Source organism: Silurus aristotelis (genome assembly GCF_946808225.1).
Source record: "Silurus aristotelis genome assembly, chromosome: 28".
In the NCBI taxonomy this organism is placed as follows: Eukaryota; Metazoa; Chordata; class Actinopteri; order Siluriformes; family Siluridae; genus Silurus; species Silurus aristotelis.
Window position 1 is genome coordinate 12,583,019 of NC_139601.1, and position 21,133 is coordinate 12,604,151.

A 21,133-nucleotide genomic window follows, 5' to 3' on the forward strand; every position below is an offset into this window, starting at 1 on the left:
ATAATGTTCCTCAAAATAAAATTGCGAAGACTTTGAATATCTCATCATCCACTGTACATCTTCTTCTTCTTTCGGGTGCTCCCATTAGGGGTTTGCCACAGTGGATTATCCGTCTCCATACTAATCTGTCCTCTATATCTGCCTCTTTCAAATCAGATTTCCTGCATGGCTCCCTCATCTATAAACCTCCTTCTTGCCACCTCCAGCTCCACCTCGTGTCTTTTACTCAATGCCACTGTCTCTAAACCATACAACATTGCAGGTCTCACCACAATCCTTTAAAATTTCCCTTTCACTCTCACAGATACTCTTCTATCAAAAATCACTCCTGCTATCACTCTTTTCAACCCAATTCACCATATCTGCACTCTTTTCTTCACTTCTCCAACACACTCTCCATTACTTTGACCCCAGGTACCTTATTTTAGCCCTACTTCCCTAAGTGGTTATTCCACTTGTCAGGCCACCATTGTAAATAAGAACCTGTTCTTAATGACTTGCCTGTAAAAATAAAGGTTAAACAAACAAATAAACTCCTCCACCTCTTTTCCCTGCAAGTGCACCACTCCACTGCCCTCACTCTAATACCCACACATGTACTCTGTCTTACTCCTACTTACTTTCATTCCCCTTCTCTCCAACACGTACCTCCACCTCTCCAGGCTCTTCTCAACCTGCTTCCTACTTTCACCGCAAATCACAATATCATCCGCAAACATCATAACCCATGACTCCTGTCTGACCCTCTCTATCAACCTGTCCATCACCACTGCAAACAGGAAAGGGCTCAGAGCCGATCCTTGATGCAGTTCAACCTTCACCTTGAACCAGTCTGTTGTTCCTACTGCACACCTCACTGCTGTCACACTGTCCTCATACATGTCCTGCACCACCCTCACATACTTCTCTGACACACCTGACTTCCTCATACAATACCACAACTCCTCTCACGGCTCTCTCTGCACTTTCTCTAAATCCACAAACACATAACGCAACTTCTTCTGACCTTCTTTATACTTCTTCATTAACATTCTCAAAGCAAATATTGCATTTGTTGTGCTCTTCCTCAGCATGAAACCATATGTTGCTCACAGATGGTCACCTTTTCTCTTAACCTGGCTTCCACTCCTCCTTTCCATAACTCAATGGTGTGATTGATCAACTTTATTCCCCTGTAGTTACTGCAGGTCTGGACATCTTGCTTATTTAAAAAAAAATGGGTACCAGCACACTCCTTTTCCATTTCTCAAGCATCCTCTCACCTTCCAAAATTCTGTTAAACAATCTTGCTAAAAACTTCACTTCCATTTCTCCTAAACATCTACATGCTTCTCACTGTTCACAGTACATAATATCATAAAAGGAATCAAACAATCTGAAGAAATTCCTTTGTACAAGGGACAAGTATAAAAATCAATATTGGATGCTTATTATCTTCAGCCCCTCAAGCAGCACTGCATTAAATACAGGCATGATTCTGTAATAGAAATCACTGCATGGGCTCATTGAACACCTCCAGAAATCACTGTCTATGAACACAGTTTGCAGGTTAAAGTGCTAAAATGCAACAAAGAAGCCCTATGTGAACATGACAGCAAACGTCGCTGTCTTCTCTTAGCCAAAGCTAATTTAAAATGGACTGAGGCAAAGTGGAATACTGTTCTGTGGTCAGATGAATTTTAAATTGAAATTCTTTTTGGAAACCATGAACGCTGTGTCCTCCAGACTTAAACTGAAAGGATCATTAGCGCTCAGCACAAAAGCCTGCATCTCTGATGGTATGGAGGTGCATTACTGCATTTAAATGAGGGTGCATTAAATGGGCAAATCTGGATAGGCACAGCATATTTTAGCAAAGCAGTGGTAACCTGCATACTGCATTTATTAGCATGAAAAATGTAAGAGTTTGGATGCTGAACTGGCCTTCCTGCTGTTCAGAACATTCACCATTTGAAAAAATGTTGGCGTGTCATAAAAAATACAACAAAGAAGAGCCAAGACTGTTAAGCAGCTAGAATCCTGTATCGGACACGAATGGGTCAATATTCCTCTCCCAAAACTTCAGCAACTGGTCTCCTCAGTTTTAAACATATTTTTCAGTTTTAAACATATTTTTCAGTTTTAAACATATTTTTCCATAAATTATATATATATATAATTTATGGAAAATGTATATTTAATAATTTTATATATTTGTAGTATATTTTCTCAGTTTAAACATTTGATATTTTTTGTTATAATTTGAAAAACATATGGCTTTATATTTATAAGATTTGGAAATCATTGCATTCTGTTTTTATTGACATTTTTCACAGCATCACAACTTTTTTTGGATTTGGGATTCTATTAGAAATACTACTGAATATACTTTCTTCTTCTTTAGACACTCATTAATGATGTACCACTGGATGGAATCTTCACAGAGCTAAGGCACGGTGCCTTGATCACCATCTCCCAGGTTTTAGTGATTCACAAAAACTACTGCAACAAAGACGTGTACATGAGAGCATTTGTAAGTTTTAAAACTGAATCTAAACGTAAAGAATTCACGACTTATCTCTCTTCTTAGACTTCTCTTAGTTAATTAAATCTCACTGTTGCAAACTTCTAACAATATACAGAAGATTAGGTTTGGGCTAATGGGTGAAGTTAGTATTACTGCATTTTATTAAGGGTACAAGTTAACTTGTATGTGACTGGAAAAAATTCAAAAACACCAACATTATTTGGACATTTTTAATAAGGTCAAGTTCCTTATTTGTTTTAAATAAAATGAATCAAGAACTGTAATGAATTAAAACATCAAAATTAAAAAATGGATGGTACTTGTTTATTCATGAAATAATAAAAGAGTAAGAGTATAAGTCTAGGTTGTGTGTTTTGGTTATAATCAGATAAAGTGTACCATAAAATGTCACTTAAATATTGTAACAAAATGCAGCTACGTACTTTTCATTTCTGCAACTACTACTGATTCTGCTGTCGTTGAGCTCATAATATTGTCACCCAACGTTGTCATTAATTTGAACTGTCAGCAGTGATTTTAATAAAAATATCTAATGTTCCTTATGTTTGATCCTCCTACACAGGGAAGGTGTGGTCCTTGCGACTCGGCTCCCAAATGCTCGTACGGCGCCATGCCTGTAAGATAACACCCCACTGTTCCAAATCCCCTGCTTCATTAGTACATACATGGCCTTTATTCTTAGTTCTTAAGTCTTAGGGGACTGTATGCTTCCCACTGCTGCCTCTATCTCAACACACCTGTGCCTGCTGCTAATTATCAGGCCATCATGGATGAAATCAGGCAGATTAGTAAAAGGAACATATAGTTCAGAAGACCCAGAGGAAGGATACAAAATGCTTTACACAGCTGAGTCATTATAGGCTGCTTTTGCCTTAGTATCTATCGGCTGTTCATGAGTGTTTATTCATATATTTAATGAATAACATTTTGCTCAGTAAATAACATTATTTACAGTGCTTATATTTCATCCAAAATACATCAGCAGTTTACATCTTTTTATAATTATATGTACCTTAAATTTACTGTGCTACTATTTAGATGTACTGCCTCATCCTTAAAAGGAAGGGACCTTCATGGGACCACCAATAACCAGATATTGTTTGGTTGAGAACATCTGTACAAGAAGCAAGCATGTCCAGAGATACTGTATAACTTGAATAAATTCTTAGGGTTAAGTGGTACTTCGATTTGAATTAGAAATCCAATCAGCAGGCCCATACCTTAACCATGACCAATTCCACATGAACGTTTACTTTTCTTTCACCGAACTTAAATTGAGTATTATTAAAAACTACAGGGATGGTAAAAGCAGTCTGATAAGTTGAAGTCTTACTGTCAAAGGACACAAAATGTAACAAAAACTAAATCAAAAGATAAGATTATCACTAGCTCATGAATAATCAGTGAAATTTTGATGAAAATCTCAATTAGCATAATCAGTCTTTTGAAGACGTGACCTACAGTGAACATAGTAGGTGCACCTGGTAAAATGGCCAGTTAGAATCAAAAGCATGAATGTGATATACAAATGAGAAAAATGACAAACACTGAAATAGAGAAATGCTGCATGTTGCCAATATGTTGTGCATGAGTACGTTTAGTTAACATCAATCAGTGCAAATGTGGTGAAATTAACCAGCATGATTTCTACCAGCATTATTAATTAACTAATACAGTAACACATCATACAAAACATCTTATCCTTTCATGCACCAACAGATCTATGAATTGCAGCCAGGAGATCCTGAATCAATGTCATGAAACCAGAATGTACAGCATTTCTGGTCTGTAGGCCTCAAATATTGTACATTCTGATGTCCTGTATTTGATCATTCTAATATTTTGTTGTTATTTAGATTTTTGAGCGACAGGCACTAATCTGCTACCTACAACTATACCATAACTCTATGTACATATCTTAAATTACCACACCGAAAAACATCATTACTGTGTTGGCATCACAACTGGGCTGAAAATTGCTCATTATCCAAATAATATCTGGTGAATGGTGCTTTTTTTTTGTTCTTACAGTCACTTTTCATTGAAGTTAAGCTCAGTTGTCAAATTAAGTAGCAATTAATTGTTTACTTCATTGTGACCTACAGTATATTGTAGGTGTACCTGGTAAAATGGATAGTGAGATTAGGTACTCGCTGGCCACTTAAGTTCGGCATATGTTTAACTGGTTATTCTGATTTCTATCCAAATTCTTATTATATACAGTAATCACATCATCGCTGATTCCATGTTACAATTTTTTTCATACAATGGGAATTCCAAAGCATATTATCTATATTACTTATACTTTGTATTACATGTCAATTGCTAATGGTGTAACTGCACAGTTTTTATCAGCATGCCTAACTTATTTGTAAAAGGAAATATTTTGAAATTTTCTTACATTGAGCATTCTTTATTTATGTAATGGCACAAACTCTGAATTAAATTGAACATACAAATGTATTTTAGGTGAAGGATGCATTCCCTTTAAATATGAAGTCCAACTGTAAATATACTAAAAGAATAAGACAAAAGAGGAAATTAGTGCCAGGTTGCAAGATGGACTGCATAGAAACTGCAAAGGTAAGATTATCAGTATAATTTGTCTGTATATTGGCAATGCTAATAAATAATCAGTGAAATGTTGGTGAAATTATTAATGAACATAATCCTCAACATCAGTTTTTTTACACATTTGTAAGAATGTAAGACACATTTGGTGTTTTACATTTAAAATTAAGTCTTGCACTTCTGTTTGTGTCTGAGTCTGAGATTATCCTAGCAACGAAAGCCGTGCCGAATCTTTTTAAATAATCTATAAATGAATATTTACAATTTCATATACAGTACATGATGTAAGTGACATTATTAAGCTATGTTATCTTCTTTCAAAGTAGATGAACAGTATAGTATCAACCACATAAAATGCAGCTCCTACCAGATTCCACCAAACCTATTTAACATGTCTGCAGTGGTGGTAGATTTGACCCTATTAAAAGATAAGTGTAGCTGCACATAGCACAAATTACATGAGATAAGATCATCCTCCAAAAATCATCTGGCTGTACATGCTTTTTACAGTGTAATCAAATCAGACATTTTTTTGTCCTGATGTATTTCCATACAGAAAACATTGTTTTAAAAAAAAAACCCTGTGAAAAGAACCTCTGCAAAAGTTTGTAACTATTGTAACAGATGACAATGCGGTTTGCATTTATTTTGCCACTAAACTGAAAAGTCCTTTCTTTGCAGAGCAAATGTTAAAAACTAGCTGCCCAATAGAATAATATCTGATGATTCAGCTCTCATTGCGCTTAGACTTTTAACATTGTAGATACAGTAGATATGTTCATATGAATATTACACAGGAGATCAAATCATTTTTAATACAAATATCAATTTCCATGTACAAATCATGTTATACCATGATATATATTGGAATGTGTGTTTCTCCAAGGATCATGCCTGCTGCCCTGGATACTTTGGACATGACTGTTTTAAATGTCCTGGAACTGTGGACAATTGGTGCTCAAACAATGGCAAATGCCTGGATGGCCTTCTGGGCAGTGGAGAGTGTCTGTGCAATGAAGGGTTCCATGGAACAGCATGTGAAATGTGTGAGCCTGGAAGATATGGCAAAGAGTGCAAATCAGGTAAGATCCAAATGATATGATTTACATGATCAATAATTTTAATAGAGCAGTCATTCAGTGCGGTCATATGTGCATTTGAGTATTTGTAATTCTTAGTATTATTTGTCATTTGGTTGTTGTTGTGTTGGTTTCTTGTTGTTGCCATATAATTTACTGTTTAATGTTAATTCTGATAGCTTAATTTTATTTTTATTCACCTTTGTAAAAGTGTACGAATATTTGGGGAACATTTCATTTTCCAGTTTTGTCTCCAAAAATGTCACTACATGTCTTGTGCACTGGGCAGGTTTAACAAAGTGTCATAGGAGATAGTTATTTTAGAATGGGAGAAATATGCTTACCCTTTACACACGAAAAAATACCTACAAACTATGTGGGCTTTGTGCTGGTGTCTTGATTAAAATCATTAACCCAACCCATCTGTCCTTCTTTCTAATATAGTATATATTCTATATGTGCTTAATGTTTTACACAGTACGCTAGAACAGGTTTTCACACAAACTAATTGGTAAATGTATGTACAGAATATCAGCACTGAATGGAAAGTTCTGACAAATAAAATAACTTCTTGCAGGATGCTAATTTATCCTGTGTTTTTACACAGCTGTCCATATATATGAGCTTGATAATGAATCAGAAGTGGCAAAGCATTAGCCACCGAATAGGGCTCTAGCTGAAATTGCTAATTCTAGTTTCCTACTTTGCCATATTCTATTTTCTCTTGTGTCAAATTTTTTATTTAGCTTTAGAATTCTTTGAAATGACTGTGTTGTCCTTGTTTGAGCTAAATGTGATTCTAAATCATAATTATGGATTCCTTTATTGGTGAATGTATATACAGAATTAACAACTCTATAACATCCCACTGTTATAACGAAGGCATATTTAAGCACCATGCCTATTAAGCAAGAACACATATTTTTAATGTTTAGAATGCCATTGCGATCATGGAAAATGTCTGGATGGCTTCGATGGTAATGGCCAGTGTATTTGCTACAAGGGCTGGAAAGGAGTGGACTGTTCTGTAGGTCAGTGCTGAAAATGATTTTACAATATTTCAGTGAATGTACCTGATTTGTCAATCCTAAAAAATCTCTGATAAAGTAATTTAATCTCTCTATAATTCTTTTTTCTTTAGAGATTGTTAATGATGCATGCGGAGGCATTTGTGATCAAAATGCCAAGTGAGTAAATAAAGAAGCACACAAAGCTTTAATTTGCTCTTTATCATATGCATTTATTATTATTTTTTTTTAAAGTTTGGTGCAAATTAAAACTGTATTTTATTTTTGTCTGGTAACGCCTTTTTTCAGCTGTTTTTCTACAGGTTCAGGAGTAAATCCAACATGTATCTGCGCAGCAGGTTACCATGGAAATGGAACCTTCTGTCAAGGTTTTGTTCAAAAAAATTATATATATATATTATACATTATATACACAAATATCTATATATTTTTTTAGTTATATAGTTGCAAACCCACCTCAACATTTAGCAGCATTTACTTTTCTTCTTACCACAATCGTAAAAAGTGGGTACACTTCCCTAATGTTTTCCATAATTTAGTCCTAGCAATTCCCACCAACCGATCATGTCTCCCCTATCATACAACAGTTACTAACTAAAGAGCATAAGTTCTCTGACGCAAATTTCTCTCTCAAATTCCTCTCATTTCAAATTTTAAACTCCTTTTTATGTTGTTACATGAAGCAGTGTTACACAATCAAGGAAAAGTGCTTTTTCCCACTTCTGCATGCATGTTCTGATTAACATGGAAGAGTGTACTCTTTCATTAACTTGCGCTTTCACCCAAAATACCCCCAGCCACAAATCACCTTCGCATTGTCAGGATTTAAACTCACAATCCCTAGAAAACAAAAGAAAGCTTCACTTGGGAACACAGCTTTCTGTTGCTTCACTTGGGAACTAAAGAAATGATTAAATGATAGAGAATGATGTGAGTAACTGCAGCCTTTTTATCAGCTCAATCTAGTCTAAGCATTTTCATCTGACCTTTGGAACTGCCATCACAGGATGTTTTTCTTGCTTTTATTTATTTGTAATTTTTTTTTTTGCATACATCTGTGTAAATTGTAGACCCTTGTGAGAAAATCCTAGGAGATTGCTATTTTTTAAACTCAAACCACACCATTGGCTGATTGATTAATTACATGAATGTGCAGGTGTACCAAATTAGAACAGAGCGTAGGAAACAACAAAGCTAAGATCCTGGGGGACTTCCTGATCCAGGCATTTAAACAAACAGTGGCGAACCAGCCTGACAGCCAGGGTAATAACAGATAAGGAGCAGAAAACAGCAGTGCTGATAAATGTGGCAATCCCATGTGTCAATATCTAAATTCGAGAAGTTACTGAAATACAAGGGCCTGAAAAATGACCATGAGAAATTCAAGCTAGCAATCAAGGAGCAATCCATGAATGACAAGGGTGTTTAAAAAAATCTGTTTTACTTAATTACATGTGAATAATATTTTACATGAATGTCATTACCAATTAGGACGCTATGGTTGTGCCCTGTGTGCTGATGTAATTATAACATAAGTGTGTATGCATAAGAAACAGCTCAACAAAGCGATAATGCGTTTGGTCATACAGAGCGGTGAGGGATCCTCACAATGGCAGCTCAAACAGCTTCAATATTCTCTGGTGTGCAGGCTGTTCAAACACCAACTAGGGACTTTTTTTTTTCTTCTTCTTTTTTCTTTGAATTTTGCGGACAGGACACAATCATGATGTCCAAACTGGTAATGATGTAGAAATTCCCTTTGCCCAGTACTCCCACTATCACCATTCCGATAAATGGTTTTACAGCGAATGCTCGTACACCACTTCACTGCACCATTACAACTAATGGCAAGGGGTTCTAAATGAGGTCGCACTGGTTCCAAACGATTGCTGACTACTCCTAGTTCCAAAATGTTTCCTTGTACCACCCTGTATAAAGAGTTTTGTAATAAAAAATCATTCAAAAAAAGGAAATCAAACATATTGTACTGGGGGAAAAGATCCCTGCCATAGTCAGTGCGCTTTAATGTTACATACAATACATTGATTTTAATTGCTCGTTGATTTATTTTTTATTAATTGCAGCAATCGGAAATTTATTGCAGCAAGACAATATTTATTCTCATTGTTTTGATAACATTTTTTATACTTAAATGCGTGATGAGTTTGACTCAGAACCTACAGTTTTTACCAGATCTGCACTAGAATTTAGTGATGTGATAAATTAAACCAAATCTGCCCCTCAAGCTGGATTTATCTTAACATGACAATGGTGTGAATAAAAAAAAGAAATAATTATGGCTCAATCTTCGAGAGATTAATAAACTTTTTTATTAAAAATTTTTTTTACAGAAACTGATTTGTGTGCCACCAATAATGGTGGCTGTTCAAAACATGCAAACTGCAAAAAAGTCTCACCTGGAGAAAGGAGCTGCACATGTAAGAAAGACTACACTGGAGATGGAACTGTTTGTCTAGGTAATAATTTTTAAAACACAACCAATATTGGAGAATACAGTACGCAAAAGACCCTGACCTTCCACTGTTCTTATTCCTCTTATAGATAGTTGAGTAGAGTTTGTTATCGGCTCTTAAAGGAGTATTGCTTTGAACCTGTTTATATTCTGATATTTCATAGTTTTTAAAAGCCATCAAACTAGCTTCTTATGTCTACCGTATTTTCCGGACTATAAGCCGCTACTTTTTTCCTACGTTTTAAACCCCGCGGCTTAAACAACAAAGCGGCTAATTTATAAATTTTTCCTAGGTTTTTTCCGGTTTCACAAACTTTAAGCCAAAAAACTGAGCAACATAACATTAGACCAATGAAATTTCCGAACGGAAACGGAAAAACGCACCTTACCTGTGTTCTGAGCTGCACGGCATCGGGAGAAAAAAAAGTTTTTTTAAACGCATGACGATGCCAAAAGATAAACTCCCGAGAGAAATAGTTGTGAAAGGAAGGAGGAAGACAGTGAAAATGACTTACTTGGTAGGCTACTGTTTGCAGGCTGCCGTTGTAATGCAATGAGTCAGTGTGAAGGGAGAGCTCGCTAACTCCAGTTGCAACGGAAATCATATAAGCACAGACAGGTTTCCATTTTTCTTGGCAACAGCGTTACGGGTTAGTCAAAGAAACTTAGAAATCAGCATCAGAAAATAATAAGGACATATTCCTCGGTCTTGCACACATGCAGTAATACCGGTAAAAAATGCAGTGCCAGGCTATTCCCAAAATACCGCTATGCTCCTAAAGGAAGCGCAACATATTTCACCTGTTACACCATGTGTAACGTGTCTTTCGTTAAAGCCTGTGTAAAGTACATTAGTGTAGCCTTATTATGGCCTTATTATTTATGTTAAAAATAAAAATATTTGTAAAATTCTGTGGGTGTGGCTTATATATGGGTGCTCTTTATAGTCCGGAAATTATGGTAATTATATTTGCCTTTAACTTTAAAATTTAGTGGTGGGCTACTATCTCTGCTGGTTGTTATTATTGTATTATTATTATCATCACATCATAAATGTAAATTTGATACATACATTTATTAATTGTGCTATTGTAGCCACAAAAATAAAGATAAACTTGTTCTCATACTGAGTTAGAAACTTAATCCTTATTATTTCTCTGTGTTTTTGTTTAACAGAGATCGACCCCTGTCTAGTTAATAATGGAGGATGTTCTCAAACAACCGACTGCATCAAAACTGGACCAAACATGGTCAATTAAAATTTTCTTAATATCACTGCTATAATGACATTTGTCTTTATTATGACATCATTAACATTTTTATTTTCAAACTGGCATAAACTGCATTGTATTGTCAATACATGTGAATGCATGTACATTATGTCAATGAACTGACATACAATACACCAAATTCCAGTTAAATGTTTGGGTGCATCTTCATCAATGTTTTCAACACTTAAATAACATTTCAACATTCTTTAAAGTACCCAACTTTTATTTGATAACAGCTTTGCACACTCTTGGCATTCTAATTGTTAGCCTCATGAAGTGGTCATCTAAAATGGATTCACAAACAGTCTTAAAAGAGTTCCCAAATGTGTGCCTGCTTTTCCTTCACTCTTCGGTTTAACTTTTCCCAAACCATCTCAATTAGATTTAGATTGGGTGATCATGGAGGCCAGGTCATCTGATGCATCACACCATCGCCATCTGTAAATTGGTGGTTTCTGAGGCTGGTAATTCATACTTATCCTTTGCAGCAGAGGTAGTTTTTGGTCTTCACAAGACAACTTATAAAGGCAAGAAATGGCACACATTACCTCTTGACAAGGCACAAATGTAAATTGAAAACCACTAAATCATGAATCACTGATGGGATTATACCTGAGTATGCTAAGCTGTCATCAATTCTAAATGTAGCTACTTTGGACAATCTAAAATCTAAAGCATATTCTAGGTTATTAAACATTTTTTAATTACTACAAAAGTCCATACATGTTCTTTCAAAGTTTGGATGATAAAGAAAACCACTGAAGGAGAATGTGTGTTAAAATTTTTGACTGGTAGTGTAGTGTTATTTGAAGTGTAAGATAGAATTTCCATAGGTGCATATAATTATATATAATATATAACTGTATAAATATATAACTGTTAATATTATGGATGTTATAATGATATTAACAGAAATATAATGTTAATGAGCCAAATAGTTGACAAGACCTTGATTTAATAGACCCTGCTTTTTTGTTAATCCTTACTGGACACATGGTTGGCCCTGGGCACATACTAATCAGTTTTTAAGTTTTTGAGGTACATGCATTTTAAGTTTTAAAAACACTTCAAATGTATATTGAGAAAACATTGTATATTAAGTATTGAATTTTATTTGGTGTGTTGATTCTTACATTAGGATAAAAACTTTAAAGTAAGGTGTAACCACAAAACATGACTGCTCGGTCAACTTATTTATTAAACTATTGGGTGCATAAATAATTAACTGATACAAATATTAAAACGCATGTGAGAATAGATTATTTTCATGATTTTAAGACTTCAAGATTCATTCTTACTGTAGCTCACAATATTAGTTTAGCTTAGAGTAGAATTTGATAAGATTTCTCCCCCCAAATTAATGTTTTTAAAGCAGACTTTAATACAGCCCTCTCCAATTATTAAGATCATTCTTTTAAACGTTGTCAATTTTAAGATTTATCAAAAAGTATTCATTTGTCTATATATACAGTGCATTGCAAAAGTATTCATAACCCTTAAATATTTTCACATTTTGGAAGTATTCAAAATTAAATGTATTTTATTGGGATTTTATGTAATAGACCAACACAAAGTATTGCATAATTGTGAAGTGGAAGTAAAATAATACATGGTGTTGAAGATTTATTTTACAAATAAAAATCTGAAACGTGTGGCATGCATATGTATTCAGCCCCCCTGAGTCAATACTTTCAAAGCTTTCACTGCAATTCTTTTTGGGTATGTCTCTACTTGCTTTGCAAATCTAGAGACTGTAATTTTGTGCCCATTCTTCTTTGCAAAACAGCTCGTCAAAACAGAACGTCTGTGAACAGCAATTTTCAAGTCTTGCCAAAGATTCTCAATTGGATTTAGGTCTGGACTTTGACTGGGCTATTCTAACACATGAATATGCTTTCATCTCAACCATTCCATTGTAGCATTGGCTGTATTTTTAGAGTCATTGTCCTGCTGGAAGGTGAACCTCCACCCCAGTCTCAAGCCTTTAATAGGTTTTCTTCCAGGATTGCCCTGTGAACTCTGGCCAGCTTTCCTGTCTCTGCTGACGAAAAGCATCCCCCCAGCATGATGCTGCCACATGTTTTATGGTGGGGATGGTGTGTTCAGGCTCATGTGCAGTGTTAGGTTTCCGCCACACATAGCGTTTTGCATGTAGGCCAAAATGTTTAATTTTGGTCTCATCTGACCCCAGCACCTTCTTCCACATGTTTGCTGTGTCCCCTACATGGTTTATGGCAAACTGCAAATGGGATTCTTTTTTTTGTCAACAATGGGTTTCTTCGTGCCACTGTTCCATAATAGCCAGATTGGTGGAGTGCATGACCAATAGTCATGCTCTCCACCTGAGCTGTGGATCTCTGCAGATTCTCCAGAGTTACAAAGGGCCTTTTGACTGCTTCTTGGATCAATGCTCTCCTTGCCCGACCTGTCAGTTTAGGTGGACGGCCATGTCTTGGTAGGTTAGCAGTTGTACCATACTCTTTCCATTTTTGGATGATGGATTGAATAGTGCTCAATGAGATGTTCAAAGCTTGGTTTTTATAACCTAACCCTGCTTTTAAATTCTCCACAGCTTTATCCCTGACCTGTCTGGTGTGTTCTTTAGTCTTCATGATCCAGTTTGCTCAATAATGTTCTCTAACAAACCTCTGAGGCTTTTGAGGTGTGGTTAATTACACACAGGTAGACTCAAATTACTAATCAGGGTAAAGGGGGCTGAATACATATGCACGCCACTCCTTTCAGATTTTTATTTGTAAAATTCTTTAACACCATGTGTCATTCTTCCTCCAATTCACAATTGTGTGATACTTTGTGTTGGTCTATTACATAAAATCCAAATAAAATAATAAATAATAAAATAATAATTTGCTCATGTGGTTACTAGGTAGTTATTTGTTTTATTGTTACAAATTGTACCTTTATTTAGAAAAACCTCAAACTGGATAATCATTGAGCAAACATGTAAGGACAAAAATGTAGTTTTTTATTATATTTTGATCCTGTCGTAAAGCATCTTGCATGTGTTTTTTTTGTGTTTTACATGTATCTTTACTAATTTAGGATCTTTCTTTATTGTTGATTATTGAAGGACTGTTTTGCTGAACTATAGTATATTATATTTCAGGCTGCGTGTGTTTGTAAACCAGGCTATGCTGCAAAAAGGAGTTTATGCATGCCGATAAATCCCTGCCTAAAGGTATGTGATACAAAAATCATTTAGGCTTAATAAAGATTTTGAATTATTTAGGGCCTCATTGAGGCTGACAATTATAAAATAAATGAAACAAAAAAACAATCTTTTCATATTTTTCTTTTTTTCTTTTGTTTTGTATTGGTTTGAATGTAACACTGAATTTGTCCTTGGAAGATTGCTGGGAAATTTAGTTGAATAATGTATGGCTTGCAATGTGTGGTCCTTAAAGAATTATTGCTTAAGTATGAAGACAAACATAACAGTTAAAATGAAACAGCATGAAAAATTCTGGGCAAGATAACCATGTATAATGTATAAGGTCCAGTAAAATTATTTTCAGTATTTCATGTCAGTATTCAAGAGAGTGTGAACATAACAATCAGTGTGAGCGTGGCTCCACAGACTACAGTACACTAGACACGCTCGCACTGATTGTTATGTTCACACTCTCTTAAATACTGATCAAGCACACAAAAGCTCATTCATTCATTCATTCATTCATTCATTCATTCATTTTCTCCCGCTTATCCGTAATTCGGGTCGCGGGGGCAGCAGTCTAAGCAGGCCCCCGCCTTCGACTGCTGCCCAATCCTCACAGCACCGTCCCTTACGGTCCCTCCTGCAGGTGGTGAGCCCACTGGAAGCACACAAAAGCTCATTCACACTCAAACATTGTATACTGTAAATTACCCTCAAACTGATCAGCAGATTCTCAGCTTGTTTTTATTTTGCCACATGATTTGGGAATTAGCTGCCTATTCTTTATTAAAATATTTACAGTTATCTTCACTATCAAATGTCCAACAACACAGTATCTTTTTCTGACTAAACAGGGAAGTATTCAAGGAAGATAATAAATATTAAATGACATATTAAGTATTATAAGATACAATAAAAAGACTGCAAGAATATTTTAAAAAAGACCAATCAATCAATCTTAGTCTGAATGTGTAGCTTTATAAGACATTTAGTTTAAAATACATTCAGAAGCAAATTTCCATGACAGAAACTTGATTGGAACAAAGTGATCTAAAAGTGCAACAGGGCTTCTCTTCACATTAAACACTATGACTTACATCGGCTCATTCTATTACATAGTAAAAGATAATCCACTAACCACCTCAATAACCATAAAACAAATATTTAGGAAGATAGAGACATGCAGTTTGCCTGTAAAATATTGCTTCATTAATTGTTACCTCAGTTAACTACTGCAAATTGAAAATAAATGTTGTATACAAAACATGAATTTGAAGAAATTACAAAAAAAAAAGCTAAATGAAAACATATATTATAATTTTATTATAGCTATGTCTATGCTCATGTAAGTTTTAAAACCTGCAAGAGAAAGAATAACTGGGTTGTTTTAATTATTATACAGGAAAATGGAGGATGCAGCATCAATGCTATGTGTCTGTACATTGGCCCGGGTGAGAGAAACTGCACATGTCGATATAACTACAAAGGAAATGGTATTCAGTGTATGGGTACTGTCAGTAGAGTGAGTATACTCGGTTAAAGAGACAATATAATTAAGAAACTGTTTATGAGTAGGCAATAATTAATTTGAATGAGATCAGAAACTTTTTCATGCCCTTTTAAAATTAAAATCTTTATTGCTTGTGGCAGGAGCTTCTTCACAATTCAGATGCTAATTGGTTTCGGAAAAATCTTGCAGTAAGTCTCAAAGTTTCTATACAGTTTCATAGTTTGCCTATTATTGGTTTAATGAATGATAATGTAAGTAGTAGCAGTGTTTTTTCTTTTTTTTTTTTTAGGACTCAAGAGTCAGGGATTTGTACAGTAAAGGACCATTCACCTTATTTGTACCTCATGCAGATTACATTGGAAACTACTCGGTATATTTGATGCTTTTTTTTTTCATTAAAAAGTCTTTAAAACACCAAAAATAATAAGACCAACATCAGGGTACAATAATCTTCACCCTGAAAATTATTTTTATTTTAATCTCCCTGTAATAACAAACCTTTAAATCTATTCCATATAGCAAACTTTATAGTATGGCATATGCATTAATCTTGACATCAAATTTTGATTAGCAAACCTGACAATATTGCTTGAAAAAAAGATTATCAAAGAGAACGCTTAAGTACAATTATTAAGAATGTCATGAATTTATTCTTCCTCTATCTAATTCAAAACAGAGTCAATGGTGCTACCTGAAAGCAACCTTGAAACCTTGATTTCAATACCTCTGCTTGAGGTTACACTGATAATATTTTGTTCTTCTTTTCCCCAAACAGATTGAAATATGGGAGCTTAAAAAACGCAGCCCAGATCTGTTAAGATACCACTTAGTTGGCTTTGACGAACTCTCTGAATCAAAACTTAGATCTCTCACACGTTTGATTGCTGCTTCTGGGCATGTGTTGAATTTCAGCGTACGAGATGTAAGCCTTTAACAGCTTTAAACAAATATCTGACTATTTCCGAACAAAAATGTCAAACAAACACTAAAGGTATGAATTAGATACAAGTCTCTATTAGATTTTATCTTATGTATATCTCATTTTTTATCTCTCACAGGGTGCTGTGTACATTAATGGCGATACAAAAATAATCTCTAGTGACTATCAATGCTCTAATGGAGTCATACATTTCATAGATAAAGTCCTCTTCCCATATGAACTAAAGAACGAAACTAAAAGTGTTAACAGCTCAGTACGTATTTTTGTCTTGTTTATTTGTATCTATTTGTTTGAAAGAAAATTATATCCAGACTATATAATTCAAGTTATGAAAAAAAAAGATTAAAATGTTTAAGCACAAAGTGATATATTTTTTTATGCTAGTTAAACCTTTTATCACTTGAAATAATAATCTGTCTATTCAATTTTCAGTTGAATGTTATTAATGCAGCAGAAGCATACGGATATACCATGTTTGGCAGTTTGCTACAGGTATGTGCCCTGCTTAAAGTACCCTTATGTTAGAGCATAAATGCCTCCAGGGCAGTTTTACCATTGTGTAGCCTCTCCTTTTTTTTAAACAAGAGTCCATAAACGTATGAGAACTGAGAAGAACAAAATTCTGAAAAAGTCAGTAAAGTAAAAAGAAACAGCTGGTTGAACATTTTCCACCTAATTAGGTTTATTGGCAACAGGTCAGTAAGATAATAGGGTTAGAGTTATGGTAATATTTTAAAATAATAGCAAATTGCAAATATCTCAATCTACAGTACATAATAACATAAAAAATTCAAATAATCTGGAGAAATGTCTGTCTGCAAGGGACAAGGGTAAAAATCAATATTGGATGCCCGTGATCTCTGGGCATTTAGGCAGCACTGCATTTAAAACAGGCATGATTCTGTAATGGGAATCACTGCATGGGCTCAGAAACCATGAACAACCGATTTCCAGATTAAAGAGAAAATCATGGTTTGTTATCAGCACTCAGCTCAAAAGCCTGCATCTCTGATGGTACTGGGTGCATGGAAAGGCCCCATCGATGCTGAAAGGTATAAACAGGTTTTAAAACAACAGATGCAACATCTTTTTTATAGAAGGTCTTGCAAATTTCAGTAAGACATTGCTAAACTGTATAATCCATCTATTACAACAGCATAGCTTCTTAGTAGAAAAAGAGTCTGGGTGCTGAACTGGCCTGTCTGCAGTCCATACCTTTAATCAATTGAATACATTTGGCATATGCTAAAAAGAAAAAAACAATAAAGAAGACCCAGGACTGTTGAGCAGCTAGAATCCTGTATTAAACACAAATTAGATAACATTATTCTCCCAAAACTCCAGCAACTGGTCTCCTCAGTTCCCAGATGTATACGGACTGCTGTTAATAGAAGAATGGATGCTACATAGTGGAAAACATGACCCTGTCTGAACTTTTTTTAAAAGTCATCAAATTCAAAATGATTGTTTGTTTTCTATAAAATGGCAACATTTCCTCATTACATTTCCTTTAAACATTTGTGATTCTGTTTTTATTTGCATTTGAAAAAGTATCCCAACATGTTTGGATTGGGGATATACGTGTAGATGTATAGAGCAAAAACAAAAGTATTGGCTGTACAGTTCCAATACTACTGTGCTCAGTAAATGGTCTGTAAACATCTTTATATCAAGGCTCTTAAAAAAGGAATCATCAATTGTTCTGCCTCCATAAATAGCTAGTAAATTAGTTAAAAGTTTCTTTAATAAACAAAAGTTGTATTTACAATTTACAATTTTTAAAAATTTGCATTAAACTAACATCATATCACAAATTCAGCTCACTAATGTTGGACAAATTTAAAATTAGGACTGTGGGAAAGGAAAATTAACAAAAGATATTTATTTACTTAGAATCTAATTACAAGAGAAATTAGGCAATAATACAATTTGGCTTTAAATATTCATACCCCTTATATATCGCTGATGTGTATTAAATATTATGTATTAAATATAAATATTGTGTTTACTTACGTAAGTGACTTGATCTTTTTTTTTTGGTGGCAGAAAGCAAACCTGGTGGATATGCTGAAGCATTCAGCATTTCAACCTTTTACTATGTTCTGGCCCACTGATAAAGCATTCAATAGTCTGCCACAGGAGCAGAAGAACTGGCTGTACAGTGAAGATCATTTTGACAAACTACAGGCTTACATCAAATTTCACATCATTCGTGAACAGAAAGTAAGTAAACCTTTTAAAGTAGTTATGTATAACAGTTGGGCTTTGTTCTGAAGTTTAAATATATATTTGAAAGATATTTTCATTTATTGGAGTAAGAATTCAGCAAAGAAATTTATAACATAATTTTCACCATATCTCAAAAGCTTAACACAACATTGGTAAACTTTTAAATTTCATGCAAAATATTTTGCTAAAAAGAAAATTGGTCTGCATTTACAGATTTTATGGTAAATGGGAAATATATTATCATTTGCATAACTGCAATATTTGCTCTAATATAAATCTTCAAACTTTGTGAGGTGGGATTAGTAGAAAATGTAAATTAAAAGTGATGTGTACTTTTTTGTGAGATCAGATTATGGAAATTAATGTTTACATACTTTTTACTTACTATAAATACAAAAACAAATAAAAAGTGAAAAGCTTGTGTGATTTTCTTTTTTCAAGTTAAAGATAAAAACTTTTTTTTTATACCTGATCACAGCTTAAGTATAGTAATTGAAGCTACAGAATTTAGGATACAATTTCTTTTGCTTAAGAAAATTATTTAGTCAGGAGAGAAAAATATTCTTGAGCCAATGTGAGTGTCAGGGATCCCCCTGCCACGCCCCCCTCGATAGCTGTCAGGGATCCCCCTGCCACGCCCCCCTCGATAGCTGTCAGGGATCCCCCCGGCCACGCCCCCCTCGATAGCTGTCAGGGATCCCCCTGCCACGCCCCCCTCGATAGCAGTCACGCTGCCTTCCGTGATTACCGGCAGCTGTGGCTCATTAAAGAACAGACTACTTAAACTCACGTTCTTGAGTCACAGGCTGTCGGTCGTTATATTGTCAAGCTGGACAATCGCGTGGCTGCTCGACCGCCGGCATTCACCGCTGGCTGTGTATCCGAACTCCACTTCCAAATTGGATTACTCATTGCCGAAGGCTTTAAGGATTATGCTTGGGACATTCGCGCTCATAGTGGACAACGCGTTTCGAGCGGATGTCTTTGTTTGTTGTTTTCAACGGCTTGTGAGTGTTTTGTTTTGTACGGTTTGAAATAAAAGGACAATGATCGGATTATATCGGCTTCCGCGTCATCAGCCTGACAGTGAGTGACCTTGACAATTCTTTTATGGTCATATTCTGAATCAGTGTTGAGCCAAGGTTGTATTTGAAAAATCTACACTTTCCACCTTCAGGCATAAAGGAAGTCTCTGGCAAGCCCTTGCAGGAAGTTTGCTTATGTTTTATACTTTGTGTCTTGACAGGCAGTTGCTGTATCCCTGCCAAGAGAAACAACTCTCAGAACGATGTATGGCTCGAGACTAACTTTTAGTTACAGCCAAGACCAAACTGTAAGTTTTAACGTTTTTGTAATTTTTTTATCAGAGTGAAATTTGAGTATATAATATTTTATATATAATATTTATATATAAAGAATGTAAAAATTCTCACATGAACAAATATTTTTTTTGTATCAGAATAGTCTATGATATATATGTATATGTATATGTATGTGTGTATGTGTATATGTGTGTATATATATATATATATATATATATATATATATATATATATATATATATATATATGTGTGTATGTGTATATGTGTGTTCTATCCCTAAACTGTGATTTGGGATTTGTGTCAAGTTAGAGTTAGTTAGAATATCTACAGTGCTTGTAAAAAGTCCAAAACTTTTGTTTAAATGCTACAAACTAGGAAAATAAAAGGCATGAAGATGCATTTTAACCAAACAAATATATAAATATACAGTTGTTAAACTTTATTTTTATTGAAAAATCCTCCCAAAAGCTGAACTACTTTGCCATGTCGCCTGTAAAACTTGCCAAAGGGGTCTTTTAATAGTTATAGAATATTTCTTTCTGTCTTTGCAAATCAGTTCATCCCAGAGCAGTTCAACAGGATTTAAGTATAGTGACTGGGCAGGTCACCACATGGTATATAACACGTTAGCCGACTGTTTTCTCATAATAACGCTCACAGAGCTTGGATATATGCTTTGGGTCACTGTCCTGTTGTATGGCTGGTTCTAATTAGCCTCTGTCCAGAAGAAATTGCATGGCATTGAAGTATGGAATGGTGGCAAAGTGGGTTCAGTATTTCTTTCACCTGGAAAAGGTTTCCAACCCTCCCTGCTCCAAAGCAAGCCCAAACCATTAAGCTTGACTTTGTGTATGAGGCAGACTGCTAACATCTCTTCTGTTTTTCATCTTACATCTTACGCTCTTCTGTTAGAGCCAAAAATGTGAAATCGTCTTCCAGTCAAACTTCTTCTATTCATTCACTGTTTATTTCTTGTGTGTTTTTGCCTTTGTTTTACTCAGTTTGTT

At 34.9% G+C, this 21,133-nt stretch overlaps 1 protein-coding gene across 1 annotated transcript in view; it reads left to right on the forward strand.

Moving 5' to 3' along the window:
* stab1 (stabilin 1) overlaps positions 1 to 21,133 on the forward strand; it is an 84,068-nt gene that overhangs the window by 35,764 nt on the left and 27,171 nt on the right. The window contains exons 35-52 of the mRNA XM_083534340.1: positions 2,384 to 2,512; positions 3,090 to 3,143; positions 4,997 to 5,110; positions 5,985 to 6,180; positions 7,113 to 7,208; positions 7,319 to 7,364; positions 7,494 to 7,573; positions 9,557 to 9,682; positions 10,855 to 10,928; positions 14,077 to 14,148; positions 15,527 to 15,646; positions 15,775 to 15,822; positions 15,924 to 16,004; positions 16,410 to 16,556; positions 16,693 to 16,827; positions 17,007 to 17,066; positions 18,621 to 18,797; positions 20,050 to 20,136. Of these exons, the coding sequence (XP_083390466.1) occupies positions 2,384 to 2,512; positions 3,090 to 3,143; positions 4,997 to 5,110; positions 5,985 to 6,180; positions 7,113 to 7,208; positions 7,319 to 7,364; positions 7,494 to 7,573; positions 9,557 to 9,682; positions 10,855 to 10,928; positions 14,077 to 14,148; positions 15,527 to 15,646; positions 15,775 to 15,822; positions 15,924 to 16,004; positions 16,410 to 16,556; positions 16,693 to 16,827; positions 17,007 to 17,066; positions 18,621 to 18,797; positions 20,050 to 20,136 (1,842 nt within the window). The remainder of the gene's footprint in view (positions 1 to 2,383; positions 2,513 to 3,089; positions 3,144 to 4,996; positions 5,111 to 5,984; positions 6,181 to 7,112; positions 7,209 to 7,318; positions 7,365 to 7,493; positions 7,574 to 9,556; positions 9,683 to 10,854; positions 10,929 to 14,076; positions 14,149 to 15,526; positions 15,647 to 15,774; positions 15,823 to 15,923; positions 16,005 to 16,409; positions 16,557 to 16,692; positions 16,828 to 17,006; positions 17,067 to 18,620; positions 18,798 to 20,049; positions 20,137 to 21,133) is intronic.